This window comes from Terrapene carolina, unplaced genomic scaffold (genome assembly GCF_002925995.2).
Source record: "Terrapene carolina triunguis isolate 2854851 unplaced genomic scaffold, T_m_triunguis-2.0 Scaffold228, whole genome shotgun sequence".
NCBI lineage: Eukaryota > Metazoa > Chordata > Testudines > Emydidae > Terrapene > Terrapene triunguis.
Genome location: NW_020664579.1, coordinates 3,444,475 through 3,461,148, shown reverse-complemented (window position 1 = coordinate 3,461,148; position 16,674 = coordinate 3,444,475). Strand labels below are relative to the sequence as shown.

General features: G+C 41.4%; 1 protein-coding gene across 2 annotated transcripts in view; it reads left to right on the top strand.

The window, feature by feature from the left end:
* The window catches only part of PINX1 (PIN2 (TERF1) interacting telomerase inhibitor 1), a 76,220-nt gene extending 59,546 nt beyond the window's left edge, over positions 1 to 16,674 (top strand). For both annotated transcript variants that reach the window (XM_024208268.1, XM_024208269.1), the window contains exon 7: positions 14,155 to 16,674. In XM_024208268.1, coding sequence (XP_024064036.1) covers positions 14,155 to 14,769 — 615 coding nt within the window. In that variant the 3' untranslated portion in view covers positions 14,770 to 16,674. The remainder of the gene's footprint in view (positions 1 to 14,154) is intronic.

The window sequence follows — 16,674 nt, the reverse complement described above, 5'->3', positions numbered from 1 at the left end:
CCGTAAATGTAAACAAACTTGTTTGTCTTAGCGTTTGGCTGAACGAGAAGTAGGACTGAGTGGACTTGTAGGCTTTAAAGTTTTGCATTGTTTTGTTTTTGAGAGCAGTTATGTAACAAAAAATACATACGTTTGTAAGATGCACTTTCAAGATAAAGAGCTTGCACTACAGTACTTGTATGAGGTGAATTGAAAATTACTGTTCTGTTGATCATTTTTATAGTGCAAATATTTGTAATAAAAAATAATATAAAGTGAGCAGTGTACACTTTCTATTCTGTGGTGTAATCGAAATCTATATATTTGAAAATGTAGAAAACATCCAAAAATATTTAGTAGATTTCAATTGGTATTCTGTTGTTTAACAACGTGATTAAAACTGCGATTAATCACAATTTATTTTTTTGAGTTAATCGCGTGAGTTAACTGCGATTAATCAACAGCCCTAATAAAAACCTTTAACATTTAGACTGGTAAGCTCCTCAGGGCAGGGGCAGTTTCCTTTTGCAGTATTGTCAACCCCAAATGTTAAAAAAAATCATGAGTCAGGCTCACTAAAATCATGAGATTGGCTTTAAAATAATGAGATTATGTAAAAATAATAGATTTTTATCTGTCTTCTGCTTTTTGAGCCTTTAGCACACATGGGGCCACATTTTGAAGCTTTCTCCACAGTCACAAGGGCTAGAAACTTACTTTTTCTTTAAGAATGAAGGATGAAATCACATATCCACTTGACTCCAGGAGCTGGGACTTTAAGGAAAACAATAATTATGAGACTCGTGATAAAATCATGAGAGTTGACAACACTGCTTCTGTGAGTTCTCCACAACGCTAAGCATCCTGCCAATGTCTCAACATATAATAAAAAATGTTTCTAACTAGCATCTGCTCTTAAGTGAGATCCTGCTTCTCAGTGAACTAGCTGGCTACACTGAACTTGACGGAGTCAAGTAAATTACTCCGTCTCTCATTGGAAAGTTAGCACCATGACATATCCTGGCTCCTGTGTTTTTGCTCTAGCTTGAAAACAAAGCTCCATCTATTCTTGACAGCATCTAGTTACATCATTTCTTAACCACAGACGATAAAGCATTTGACAGATGAGATATTGAGTTTTCCTCCTGTTTCATCATGCCCTCACTCCTGACGTCTCCCTTCAAATCTTCGCATCTTCCCTCATGCTGCTGCTTATTCCTGAAACAGTTTAAGGACCTAACCAAGAGACACTGGATCACCCCTACTGGTGTGCTTACATGGCACTTCTGTGTATAATAATAACTTGTATTGTTCTGTACCCACTCATGGCTTTAGCTTGTGAGGCAGGGATTACACTCTTGGTGAGGCACATTGGCCAGCTGTGTTCATGTGCATTTTAGTGCACTATATAAATTATAGTAATAAAATCCCGGTAGATCAATAAATCTATTTGGATTTAGAGGCATTGGTATTTCCCCCTCCTCTTCTGGTCACTGTTACTAAATATGAATGCAATGCCATATGCCTGGCGCTTTACAGCCTTTAAAAAAACGCAAAGAGTTGATCATTTTGAATTAGGTGAACTCTGGGAATCACAGTACCAGAGGGAAGTGAGGACCGGGGTAACTGTGAAGAAGGTGCTAACCGAAACTTGTGTGAAGCATTGAAGTTTTGAGAATAAGGCATGAGGAAGTGAAGCAGAGTGTAGTGGAGCAGTTGTCAGCTGTCAAAAGTGAGCCCCTAGAAATGAATTTTGCGGTGGGTATTGGAGGCAGAAAGTGAGGACACTTGGCGTTCTGGAAGAGGAAGGCTACCCTCTTCCATTGTGAAGTCTGCAAATAGGAGGATGAAATTCTATGGCCTGTGCTATGTGGGAGATCAGACTTAAATGATTGTAATTGTCTCTTCTGTCTTTAAAATCTATGAGCATTGGACACAAGGGTGGCGGTAGATAGAAACAGGCAGGGGAAGAATACAGGTATTTGATGCTGAAAGGTACAGTGAGCTGGTGAAGGGACTAACGGTGTGATCTGCCAAATGGTGGGTGAGGCTGTTGCATAGATTGAAGTAGGAGGAAGTAAGAGTTGAGGCTAGAAAGGAGAAGGGTACAGTAATCTAGGTGAGAGAGAAGCAAGGAGAGAGACAGGTTTTCAGCAGTGGTGAGGGAAAGGAATACATTACACTCTAATAAAGGACAGGTCTTGAATTAATCTACACAGAGATCAGAACTCCTCCCCTTATTCAGGATATCTGTTCCAGTGTGTCACTGATATCCGAAGTCTTAATGACCAAAACGAAAAAGCCCAGTCTTTGACAGATAGTCTGTATGATGCTATGTGTTTTTTGACGGGAAGTGAAACAGACCAAGGGAACAAATATATACAGGCTAATATAACAGTCCTTATCCCTATAGGACTGAAGGGTACGCAATCATCAGTGTCTATGTTTTATAGGCCAGTGTTCTGCCAGTGGGACAGATGTCAACCCTTATCCATGAATCCCATCATCTTTACTACTGGGGAATGACCCATGGAAACTATAGGTCTCAGCATGCCAAGCTCCGTTTTGCTCAGAGTGGGAAGGCTGCTCAGATCAAACTGGAGCATGGCTCATTAGGAGCTGTGATCTCCAAAGACCATCCCACCCCCCTCGCTGCTAATGTCAGTAGCTGCAACCGCCTCTTGGCAAGTTGGCCATGCAGTTGGTGGCTGGGAAAATTCTGACATTGACCCTGGTTCGGGCTGTCACTAGAGAGCACTAGAAGCTGTTATTTCAAGGCCAGAACTACTGTCACCAGATCTGTGATCAGTACTGCAGTGTGTGTTCCATTCCATCCCCCACTGTCCCACTTGCTCTGAAACACCCAGTCCCCCGAAACAATCTTCCTCCTAGTGTAATCTCTGAACAGACTGCCTTCCTTCCCCCCCCCTCACCCTAGGCAGGCTCACCCTGGGCACACATCCTCTCCCTTCCTCCACTCTCTGCACCCTTCTCTCTACCTCCTCAGTTCCCAGTTTCACGCCTCACTTTCCCCCCAGGCAGGGTCTAGACTCAGCTTTCTCAGCCTGGCTGGGATTAGGTGGAAACCCCATACAGCTGCTTTGGGTCATGACTCCCAATCTCTCTCCTTTCAATACCATGAAGAGAGGCAGCACTAGAGGGAGTGGGAGCCATGCTCAGGAGCAGCCAAGGAACCACTGAGGTGGCTTCACTTTATCCCTAAAAGGCTGAAGAACTGGGAGCAGATATTCTACGGTCTGAGCGCTGGGAAGGGCTTTTTCCCTCCTCTCAGAGAGGGAGGTTTGGAGTCCTTTCAGGGCCAGCAGCAATTAGTCTGGCAGCCATTCGCTAATGCCAAGTGATCATCAGGACCTAGATCCTTGTGCACAGAGGTTCTGGCCAGGTAGAGTTATTCCACACTAAGCAGTATGGGGTCTCTGCAGAAAAGATGATGTGATAATACTGTGCATTTCTGTCCCACATCTGTTGTTTATTTGTTAATTTATAGTGCCCATATGTGTGCTGATTGCTTCAGAGAAAACAGATCCATCCCCCAGAGAGCTTACAATCCAAGGGATGGATATGACAAGTGAGGGTATAACGTACACAAGGGATGGGGTAAGGAAGGACACTGGTTAAGTGGATGTTCAACTGGGCCTACGTACAATTTAGTGAGGGGGTGGGGGGTTGTTTTTGTTTGTTTAAGTTTAAAACGGTCACGTTTTGTAGGTGCTGGTGTGGAAGTGCGTCTTTTGGAGGGATCGGAATCTTGTGAGGCCCATGATTTGGTTGTCATTTTGGAAGGGTGCCCCAAGTATAAGGGGAAGCTTGCAGAAGGCATGGAAACATTTATGAAAGAAGGCAAGAGGTGTCCCAGCTGATCTCTCTGGCAGAGTGCTTGGGATGGTCACCAGGAGACCTGGTCAGAAATGTAGGCAGGGGATGTGTGATCTAAGTCCTTGAAAGCAAGAACAAGAAGATCACGTACAAAATGAATTACACCTCACAAGTGAATTTCCCACGGCCACACAGCATGTCTTTGTCAGAGCTGGGCCTGGAATCCTTTCTGCACTCAAACCCTTTATGAAGACCCACTTTGTCCATGAGGCCCCCAACTGCCCCCCCAAAAGGTAAGAATGCGTATGATTTTATTCTGCATATACGCTCAGTTCCCTGCACTTCCAACACATCTTGTCTTTCTGTACCTCCTAGACTACAAGCTCTCCTGGGTGGGGAGTACGTTGTGTTTCTGTTGCTTGCCCTGTCTGAGCACCTTGCTGGTCTCCTGATTGGCAGTCCTGTACTGTAACCACGAGGATAGCCTTCTTGGCACCGTGCAAAGGAGAGGAACTAGTTAGCGATGATGGCTTGTTAAGCAGATATGTGACTAAAAGGTGACAAAGACTTTCTTAACAGCTCCTCTGCTACCACTCACTGAAAAACAGGAAATATCTGTATCCCCAGTGCAAGAGCTCTGACTTGATTCTGGTTATATGGATCATCTCTGAAGCTAATTACCCCCTTATGGAGTAATTTCAACTGTGTATTTTCCTTTCATTGAAAGACTTTTTAAGGAAAAGCCCCTAGAGAATCGGGCAATACAGTTTTTATAATCCTCCGAGGAACTTTAATTCCTGATTTTACGTGACCAGAGAGGTACAAGTAAAGGTTCCCATAGGTCCATATTATTTTCAGATTTCAAAATACATGTGTTTTCCTCATCCTTTAGAAACCAAGCCCTGCTGTTGACACGGCTTCCTCTGATAATCTTGGCCAGAAATCTTTTCCGTCTTTTGGGTATTTTCAAGTGCATTACGGCATCATTCCTCCCAACTGCTTATCTCAACAGAATCTCCCCACGCCCCCATCCTCTGATATCCTTGCTTGTGCTTTGGCTACCAAGTGCACTGCCATTTGTCCCATCCAGTCCGTGTAACTGGTGCCATATCTGACAGTGGGGAGCAGACCGCAATCCTTCTCTTCAACCAACAATTGAAGAGGGTTTGGTGTACTAGAGACTGACTAAAAGGATTAACAGTTATGTCTAAAACACACATTCCAAGTGCAGCTGAACAGTTCCTGCAGAATCACATGCTGATAACACAATTGCCCCTAGAAGAAGGGTCTGTTCTCAGTGCATCTTTACCATCTTTAATTCCATGGGGGAATAAAGCTATATTATTGCAAACTTAAACATCAGGAAATTAAAAAGCTGAGGCTGCCTTATAATTCTGCCACTGTAGTATGGTAATCTTTAATTGTATGGTCACATATTTCCCAAATAATATATCCTCCGGTTTATCTGCAACACAAATGTGAATGAACCTGCAGTACTATATGTGCCAATTAAACAGTTCCTGTAAATCATTTATATGATAAGGACACAGACTGGGAGAAAACTCTACAGGTGAAATATTACAACATAGTGAAAATGCGTGCTTGGCATGTATAAGAAGATGATTGTATGCTCTTCAAGGCAGGGGCCATGTCTTTCTATGCCTTTGTACAGCACGTGTAACAATGAGGTCTTTCATCCTGATTGGGGTCTCTGCATGCTACTGCAATACGAGTAATAAAGAATTCAGGGCTGTCTAGCCCTGTCTGGAAGGCTATACTGGACTATTATAGCATTGAAATGAGTGTAAGTGCACAAGGATGTCAAGATTAAGCTGAGGTGATCTGTGTGTATGTAGGGTTGTAATTGTATTTGAAAAATAGTATGTGGTCATGTTATTGAAGATTATCATACTGTATATGTACAAAGGGACTTGACTAACCTAAGGCTGCATGCTCATCCTTAACCGGGGTATCTTTGGAACACTTAACCTTGCCAACTTAAGGCTGCATAAAGGTACGGTCTTGATATTTCCATAATACTTTCTACTTCTTCCCTTGGAGGATCTCAAAGCACTTTGCAAACATTTAATTCATGAAAAACTTACAACTCCCTTGTGAGTCAGTTAAGGATTATTAGACCCGTTTAACAGCTGGATAGCCTGAAGCACAGATAGAGTAAGTGACTTCTTGTTCAAGACTGCACTGTGAGTCGATAGCAGAGCTAGGAATGGCGTATGGGAGACCTGGCCCTCCCAGGCCTGTGCTCTGATTACCAGACCATATTTCCTCTATTATTATGCAAGGCGAGAACACACTGATTAGGACTTCTAAATAAGTCCCTTGGAAGAGGGAAGATGAGGTCACTGTTTGGATTTCTGTATTGTACGAATAGAGGACTCCAAAGGGAAATATCTTCCTTAGCCCTGTTTAGTAAATCTAACACACAGTTGAAATTTACAAGGAAATGAATAGGAAGAGGAATTTTGTGACCTCAGCTGTGTAGGTAGAGTGGATTGGGATGTCACCCAGAATGTCTAGGTGTCTTGCTTTCCTTTTCACAGCTTGGTTATTACTGTATGCAGTGCATCAATTTACCCTCTTTTTCCCTCTCCTTATCCCCCAAACATCTTCCCCATCATGTTATGTTGCATGTTATCTCCTCCCGCTGTGTTCACCTTTGGGTTTACATATCCTGCCCTGCTAGGCCGCGATTTGCCTGCTGCTTCTGTTTGTTTACACTACGATACGTGCGGTTCTACTCTTAAGAACCGCAGCATGAGGTTCTATAAGAATTTTTTGTGACACCCTATCACGTTGGCTAAGCAAATATTAGAAAAATCTTTGTCCTGACTGCCAGTGCTGTTGGCCCAGCCTGGGATCTGAAAGTAAAGCACGTCCTTTGTGGCTGTTAGATCACCAGTAATGAAAATCTTTCTGGCCAAATTTTTATCTGGTGCACCTATGCAACTCTGTAATCTTCAAATTCTGCCATGAGTTACATCTGTGTTCAGTGGGGTTGAACAGGTGTAACTGAAGGCAAAATTTGGCTCTGCACTTGGAGTTTACTTACAAGTCTGTTATGATGCATGAGCCAGATTAGAATCCGGCTCAGGCTCTAGGAGCTGTGTATGCTCTTTAGGACTGACGAGTGATCAGCAATAAAAATGTATTGTTTCTAAAATAGGAAAATAGAATTCTGGATACATAGGGTTCACATCTGTTGAGTAAGATGACATCTTCCTGTTTTTAACTGAAACCACATTTGAATTTAAAGAGAAATAAAAGCTGAAATTGTCTATTTGCCGAGATCTTTGGCACAAGCTCTTGGCAGAAAGTTTATAAAGCAACCTGGGATGTTTAACACCATTTTAACTGAAGTGCCTCATTTCTGAATTCAAGAGGAAAAAAAGACTTAATAAATACAACGGCATATATACGATAAATGTGCAGAAGTGTCTAAATAATGTCTTGGAATCCATATTTTGACGGTTACTTAAAAGCAAAGTAATTTTGGATTTATACAGTAGGACTTTTATAGTGAAGTGCTCTTTTGTTTTCTTGTCCAAAAACTGCTTTATAAGCAGGGATTCACTATAATAGGCAAAGACCTATCTGGAAAAGATCCCTCACCTTTTATACCGTAAAAGTAGTGGCAGCACCTCTTTTCACCCTCTCCATTTGCAGAGCTGAAGCAGTAGTAGCAAAACTGGTTCCTCTTCACTCCTTGCAGGAAACAGCTGCATCAAGGCTGGAAGTCACAGATTCCTCCTTCTACAGATTACTCCCAAACCCCTGTCTTTGTCTGCTTAGTCAGAACAGAGGGGCGGGAAAAGGAGATGATGCCTATGGAATGCAGCGTTTAGCATCTAACTGGTGGATAACGTATTTTCCAAGGTGTCTAGCGCAGTAGAATCTGCCTATAGGAGAGGGGGAAATAGTAACGCTATACTGGTTGCAGTAACCAGAATTAAAGTCCTTTTCAAACATGCTGCCACCATTCAGGATTCTAATTCTGCTTCACAATAAATGGAATTTTCACACTTGAAGTTTACTTATAAGTGGGTTCTACAGTTTAGGATTAATGTACATATGCCATTACATCCTTGTAATGTAACATGAGGGTCCAAGAGGAAATGAAGGAGAACAATGAATAGCAGAAAAGGAACAAGATATTAGGGAAAGAAAAGACTGAATGTTTGAGATCTTTCTTCTGGATAATAGGGTCTGTTGTATTAATGTGGATGGAATATATGGGCCAAAGGTGTTAGCATAACCCAGTTACTGTCTAACATTAAATAGTGTTAAACATGGGAGAGTGGGCTACAGAACTATGGGAACAGTTTTTAAAAATATGGTGCTTAAACTAAAAACCCCACTACAACCATTACTTGCTGTGTTGTCTGTTTGGTCCCAATCCTGCAAACAGTTATGCACATGCCTTGCTCAAGTGTTTACAGCCTATACCCCTGATCCTACAAGCTTCTCAGAGCAGCGACCCTTGTTATCTTTAATGTCTATAAAGTGCCATGCACATCTGTTTATTTGCTGTGCCTCTTTACATCAGCATTGGACCATGAGCTTTTTCTTGTACATCTCCCTTGTACCACTTCCAAGGGAGTGGTACAAACTCATCTCTGCAATGAGGACCTAAAGTAGCAGTCATGACACCAGATTCTCTAAATCTCATTGGTACGGTTCCTCAATAAGGAAATCGCCTCTCCACTCTGACAGAGCAAAGAGTCAGGAGGTAGGATGCATAGGTTTTTAAGGCCAGAAGGGACCCTTATGATCATGTAATCTGACGTCCTGTAACACAGACCATAGATATACTCAGTAATTTCTGCACTAATCCCAACTTCTGTTATTTAGGAGAGCATCTATTAAAAATAGGGCTCTCAAACAATCAAAAATATTAATCGCAATTAATAGCATGCTTAAAAAATTAATCCCGCTGTTAATAATAGAATATCATTTATTTAAATATTTTTTGATCCCAACAAGTGCGGACCGACGCATGTTCATTTTCATCATCTGAGTCAGATGCCACCAGCAGAAGGTCAATTTTCTTTTTTGGTGGTTCGGGTTCTGTAGTTTCCACATCAGTGCTGCTCTTTTAAGATGTCTGAAAGCATTCTCCACACCTCGTTCCTATCAGATTTTGGAAGGTAGTTCAGATTCTTAAACCTTGGATCGGGTGCTGTAGCTATCTTTAGAAATCTCACATTGGTACCTTCTTTGCGTTTTGTCAAATCTGCAGTGAAAATGTTCTTTGAAAGAAGAACGTGCTGGGTCATCATCCGAGACTACCTTAACACAAAATATATTGCAGAATGCAGGTAAAACAGAGCAGAAGACATACAATTCTCCCCCAAAGAGTTCAGTCACAAAATTAATTAATGCATTATTTTTTTAATGAGCGTCATCAGCATGGAAGCATGTCCTCTGGAATGGTGGCCGAAGCATGAAGGGGCATACAAATGTTTAGCACATCTGGCATGTAAATACCTTCCAATGCCAGCTACATAAGTGCCATGCGAACACTTCTTCTCACTTTTAGGTGACGTAAATAAGAAGCGGGCAACATTTATCTTCCGTAAATGTAAACAAACTTGTTGCTTTTAGCGACTGGCTGAACAAGAAGTAGGACTGAGTGGACTCGTAGGCCCTAAAATTTTACATTGTTTTGTGTTTGAGTGCAGTTATGTAACCAAAAAAAAATCTACATTTGTAAGTTGCATTTTCACGATAGAGATCAGTACTTGTATGAGGTGAATTGAAAAATACTATTTCTTTTCTTTATCATTTTTACAGTGCAAATATTTGTAATAAAAATAAAATAAAGTGAGCATTGTACACTTTGTATTCTGTGTTGTAATTGAAATCAATATATTTGATAATGTAGAAGAACATCCAAAAATATTTAATAAATATCAGTTGGTATTCTATTGTTTAAACAGTGTGATTAAAACTGAGATTAAACACGATTAATTTTTTTTAATCACAATTAATTTTTTTGAGTTAACTGCAATTAATCGACAGTCCTAATTAAAAATATGTTCAACCTTATTCTACTATGCCATCCTCAGTGCCACTGTACTTTTTATTCCATGCCATTCTGGTAGTCATGTAAGTGACAACTCCTGTTAAGTCACATAACAGGGAAGCTGAGACATGGAGAGGTAAAGGAACTTGACCGAGGTGTCATAGTGAGTCAGTGGCAGAGGCTGAACTAGAATCTGGATCTTCTGACTCCCGATCTTGTCCTTGAGGCATTAAGAACAGCCTTCTCTCTTGTTCAGAGTTCATGAACCTATTTGAACTAACACAAGATCCACTGTTGCTTACATAGTAACCACCAGTTATTTTGTAGATGATTGATTAGTTACTACCTCGCTTTCCCTCCTAGAAACACGTGGGACCCAGTTTTTCTGTCTGGACTTCTGTGCTACTAACTCAGCTCTTACTCTCCTCTGCTGTTGTCAAGTTTCTGTGTGTCTTTTAACAACTGTCCCTTTCCCTACCAAAGGTGGCTGCATTTCAGTGGTGGGTGAAATATTTCCTATACATAGTTGGTAACTCACTTTGGGCTGAAAGGTTCTAGATAAGTATAAGGTAACATGGGGGAAAACCTGACCCCACTGAAGTCAATTGGCCTTTTGCCACTGACTTCAGAGGATCCAGGATTTCATGCTGTAAGGTTGTTATTCTGCTAACCTATTACTGAAATCAGCTTTGTGTTTTTAAAAAAAAAGTAAAATTTGAATATCAGTAAATGCTTAGCGCTTCAAAGCATGTTTCGTAGGGTGCAAAAAATCAAGTATTTCTGCATCTCACCTTTCTAGAGGTTGGACAGAAGCCATGTGTATAGTTCTAGGATGTTTCCATGGTTTCTTAATCAGGTACAACATAGAAGGGGAGGAGGAACATTTCTGGCACTTAACAGCCCTTCCAGATGATTTACGGTTTTACATAAGCTTTCCCTAAACTGAAGGGGGTTTTTTTAGGGTTGGCACCTCCTTCCCTGTCTCCATGCCCTGCTAGTTTTCTGTTCAGTGGCCCATGGTTATTAAAATTCTTATCAATACAGGAATTTCTGTGGAGTGTGCTTGTTTTCTGGGATCACAAATGCCTTCTGAAGTTATCGGCTTAGCCAAAGAACAAGTTTCTGTGCCATATTTTTAAAAATAAATGTATAAGGTTCAGTTAATATTCACATTCAATTACAGTAATTAAATTGTCAGAATCGGAACTTGCCAAGGGAATTAACAAACCCTTTCCTGATTTGCCCCAGGGTTATTGGCGCTCTGTCCCTGAGGACATTTTGTATATCAGCAAGGGCCAGGTTTGGCTTGTGTCCATTGCTGAGAAAACTGGGAGACCATTTGTCATTTTGTAGAGCAAGGTGTCCAAATCATCTTGCAGGTAGATGGAAAAAGAAAAGAAAGTGACCCATTTAAATTTGCCTTACCAGGGCAGCTATTTTTGATCTGCACCAATGTTGCTTGGTAGGACTCAAATTGGAAGATACCTTGTTACAAAGACTGGGCTGTGCTAACAATCTAACAATTTATTCTGTGGATTCTGCCTTGTCAAACTTTTCCTGCATCTTCCCCCATCAAATGTAGAAAAATTGTGGGGGGACGGGGCAGGGAGGAGCAGGAATTCAGCTTTAAATAACATTTCTTAGTAACAGAGTCCTACAGTTGCATTAACTGTGCTTAAATTCCCCTTTTTAAACAAGGTGTATTCCTAGAGGGAAAAGTACCTAATTTTTTTAAGTTCCCACGCAAACATTACTGGAATCTCAAGTGTAACGTTATTTTCGTTCCACTAGAATAACTCTCTTGAGAGCAGATATGAGGAAGTAGCCACTCTTGATGCATCGCTGATGACACAAACCTGCAAATTCTTGCTCACACGAGTAAAGATTACTGACATGAGTAAAGACCTGTACCTGGAAATCCTCACTTAAAAACTTAGAAAACCCCACTTCAGCTAGCCAGTTAAATATCGTACCCTAAAGAGGACTGAGACTACTCATGTATGGCACCAAACAATAACTACAATATTTGAGATCAGTGGTTTTATATTCTCCCCATTCACTGCTGCCCTTCACCCTGTGCAGCAGTTTAAATCGATGTGGCTATAAAATGCTAGCTACCATTCTGATTTGATTGCATTTTACACCCACTTTGTGGTGGTACAAGATGAGAACGGCCATAATAGGTCAGACCAAGGGTCCAGCTAGCCCAGTATCCCGTCTTCCGACAATGGCCAATGCCAGGTGCCCCAGAGGGAATGAACAGAACAGACAATCGTCGAGTGATCCACCCCCTACTGTCCACTCACAGCTTCTGGCTGTCAGAGGTTATGGACACCCAGAGCATGGGGTTGCATCCATGACCATCTTGGCTAATAGCCATAGATGGACTGATCCTCCATGAACTTATCCAATTCTTTTTTGAACCCCATTATACTTTTGGCCTTCACAACATCACCTGGCAATGAGTTCCACGGGTTGACTGTGTGTTGTGTGAAGAAATACTTTAGTTTATTTTAAACCAGCTGCCTATTAATTTAGGTGGCCCCTGGTTCTCATGTTATGTGAAGGAGTAAATAACACTTCCTTATTCACTTTGTCCTCACCAGTCGTCATTTTATAGATCTCTATTATATCCCCCCTTAGTCGTATCCAAGCTGAAAAGTCCCAGTCTTTTTAATCTCGCCTCAAATGGAAGCTGTTCTATACCCTTAATTATTTTTGTTGTCCTTCCCTGTACCTTTTCCAATTATAATATATCTTTTTTGAGATGGGATGACCATAACTGCATGAAGTATTCAAGGTGTACGTATACCGTAGATTTATATAGTGGCATTATGATATTTACTGTCTTATTATCTATCTCTTTCCTAATAATTCCCAGTGTTTGGCTAGCTTTTTTGACTGCCACTGCACATTGAGTGGATGTTTTCAGAGAATTATTCACAAGGACTCCAAGATTTCTTCCTTGTTTGTTTGTAAATAATGGACACCTTAACATGCTTTGTATTTTCAACCCAGTTTATTTCTATCGCTTTATTAAAAAGTTAATCCTTTTCTTAATCCCGTATGTCCATTACTCAACTCTGGTTATTTGCTTCTTATTTTATATATATTGTCTAGATACAGGATCTCTTCTCAAACTGTGCATGTGCAGAACCGCTGTTGAGTTCAGCGGTGGTTCTTGGTGTGAAAGCCTTGCTAAATCTGGCCTATAATGGAGTTAGTTCTTTCTGATAGTTTTGCTGTGTGTGTAATATATATTATATTAAGGGAACATTAAGGTTGCAAAGTCAAGCACTCAAAAGTTAAGAAATGCCAGAATTAAGGTTGCTTGTGCATTATTGAAAAATGTATTATTTTCCCCCTAGCCTCGTTCTCAGAAACAGTGAGCCATTTTTGCTGAAATCTTCCCAAAATGTTCAGCCTGAGGCGGACACATGGCATGGAAAATGTCAGCCCAAACCGTTAGCCTGGCAAAGTTAGAAAAAAACAGAAAACGGTCTTATAATGAGAAGCGTCAGGCAACCTTCATGAACTATATTAAGTAGTGTGGTACTATGGTCAAATGGGAACACCTAGGGTGAAATGATACGAAACAGTTATGAAAGAACTTTTCAAATGATCACAGGTGTTAGATGAGATTTGTTACCTCAATCTCCTCCTGCCAGTGCTGGAGTGTTCCCTACAACATATGTTCTAGTGCTTTAAGTATCTTCCGGGGATGAGGTTTCCACCTCTTCCCTTGGGAGACTATGCCACAGATTAATAGAGCTCACTGTATTTTTCCTCACCACTTTGCATCTTGTGGAGACATTTGTACCTGTGCAAAGTGGGTGTAATACAGTATTCTGATTTGGGAGCATTTTAAACATGCTTTGCATTTGCATAGATGACTGCATATGGTGCAAAACAATAAAGAATTAGGCCCCCTTAAGTCTAAATGTTCCTTGCCTTAATTTTATCTCCTTATTCCTCAGTATACCCCCCTTGTGTGATACCAAAATATTGGCAATGTTCACAAAAAAAATGTAGTATGTTCTCTCCTTTCCCTTGCCAATTTAAGAGGGTGGGTTGGTTGGTTGGTTCCCTCTCCCCTTCACACTGCACTAATTGCTAAATCCTGTTCCCACTGAAATCCATGGGATTTCTGCCATGACTTTCAGAGTAGGGTCTAGTGTCTGATCCTAGATACTTTTCTTGTTTTCTCTCTTTAGATGTTGAAATGCAAAAAAAACCCCTTTAAATCCGTATGCTGAAAATCTTTTTCCTGATCACCTTTAAATTATTTCCCCCAGGAGGACAACACCTGTGCGGATTCTCCGGAAGAGGACAGAAAAGAAGACCAGGGGATGCCCAACCCAGTGGACCATAGTAATACAGTGACCAGCACCATGACGGTGCAAGAGTATTTTGCCAAGCGCATGGCAAAACTGAAGCAATTCCAGAAAGAACCAGAGAGTGAGTTAGCTGATCCTGGCACAACCGCAGCTGAAGACTTAGAGTCTTCACAAGGACTGAAAACCAAATCCAAAAAGAAAAAGAAAAGCCGGAAAAATGCTGAGGCAGAGAACGTGGACGGTTATGAAGAACCAAAGATGAAACGCTCCAGAACAGATGGCTTGTGGGAAGAAGAACTGGAGATAGCAAACACTGAATACCAACCAGGGAAAAAGAAAAAGAAAGCTAAAGGTCAACGCAAAGGTGAAGATGTCAGTTGTGATGGAAATTCTTGTGTTTTCCCAGGGAGCGGAGAAATTTACCCTGGAACATCTGACGGGGAAAATCTTGGTGAAGACGACTCCGAGAGAAAGCAAAAGAAACCATATAAGAAAAAACACAAAAAGCAGAAAAAAGAGGCAGCTGAGTATGTCGACGGAATGCAGAGAAAAAAGAAGAAACGTTCAAGTTAACTTAGCAGTGTCTTGGACTTTGGAATGAGTTAGACGTTGACATGTTGAATATGAAGCCTGTAAATGCTAGCCAGACATCAAAATGTAGTTCGTCCCATGTGTAGCACTCTGTCTCTATCAGTACTGAAACCTCAGACTCTTTAAACACAGCTCTTGTTGACGAGACAATGTATTCCCGCCCTGCCATAGGTGGGGATGAAGCATGCTATTAACTGTTGTACATAACAGTGCTGTGGGCTAGGCTTTTCCCAAGTCTACTGTAGTTAGGCTCTGCCTGTGCTCCAGTAATCAGTAGTTAGCCCGCCCCCACCCCACCCCACCCCACCCCCTGCCAGCAAGATCTATACTTTAGCACAGTGGACTTGAATCTACTCTCGCTTACACTGGTATCATTTCACTGAAGTCAGTCACCAGTTGCTAGTGTGAGAAAAGAACAGGACTGTGTTATAATAGAAAATGCCTACAGATCACTAATCCATCCACTGCCCTCTTCCCAGCCTTGCAAAAATTTAATTCAGTTGCATTTTTTTATCATCCCGGTTTTCTTTTGTGCCGATGCAGTTGCCTTCTGTGAGTCTGAGCATGTACCATATAGATGTGTGTAACCTTTTCATTGATTTCCTTTTGCAGCTAAAATGAATTTTGCTTCCTCTTAAAATGCCTGCTCTAATTAAAGGATTGTGCCCATGTGTCAGTGCAAGAGAATGGAACGAAATAGTTCCTTTTGTTCCCTAGCCAGTAGTTAACTATTGCCGGGGAGGTATTTTGTTGTTACAGAGCTACACAAGAATTCTTTTTAGTAGCCTTGGCCGTGTAGCTTAACTTTGAGTTTCAGGCCACAATTCTGGTATTTACATTGACCCATTCAGTGTTCAAAATGTCACACGTGAGGAGCTTTGTAGGTGGCATACCTGTTAGCAAAATACTTTAAACAAATGTAGCTGTTCGCATGCATTGAGGGAAGGAGTTGCCATTTGTACAAGGAAAACCAAATTGATTAGTACAATTTAGCTATTTAAATGTATTTTTTAAAATTGGCTATACATTTGAAATGGAGGACAGCTAATGTTGGGACACACGACGCCCGTGTACACCAGTGTAAAGGCCGAGGACCAGATCCTGGCACACTTACTCAGATAGGGTGGTGGCATCACCAAGAGATACTGGAGTAAGGGTGGCAGAATCAGGGCCTAAAGAAGCATTTTCCCTTGGACCCTTTTACAAACCTTGAGCCTGATTCTGATTTCATTTGCACCAGGGAGGAACTCCATTGAAGTCAGGAGAGTTACTCTGGATTTCAGTCAGTGTAACCAAGTAGAGCTTGGCTTTTAATATTGTTTTATTCCAACTGTGCATTTGACTCTGGGCCAGAGTCTCTTTATGTCACCACTCTAAATCTGGAGTAACTCCACTGGCCTTGTCCTGACAGATAAAAAGGGAGGGTTTGGTTTTTTTTTTTTATTGTGTTTGCGTAACATGATTGAAAACCCCACTGTGATGCAGGCTAACATGTATGAACCTGCATTAGCTGGCCGTGCTGTAGCCTGAGAAAAGCCTACGCTGCAACACGGCTCATTAACATTGCTTCAGACCTGTTAGCCTTCATCTCAATGGGCCTTTGCAACTGTGTCAAGCTAACACAACTGAAAAATGCAGCCTCTTTGCCCATCCAGACATAGCCATTTCCTGCTGTGGGATTACTCCAGATTTACATCAATGGAACGGCTGTTTTGGCCGCCTCTACATTCCACACTGTACTGTTTGCCTTTTAATCCCTGTAACATTTACTTTTCAATGCTATGCAAATATTGGCCATCATGATGCTGCTTTGGCTGGTGCTGGTACATGGCTTTCTTAAGCAACATGTCACTTACACAGTGTGAGTCCAAATAAACTGCAGACCTG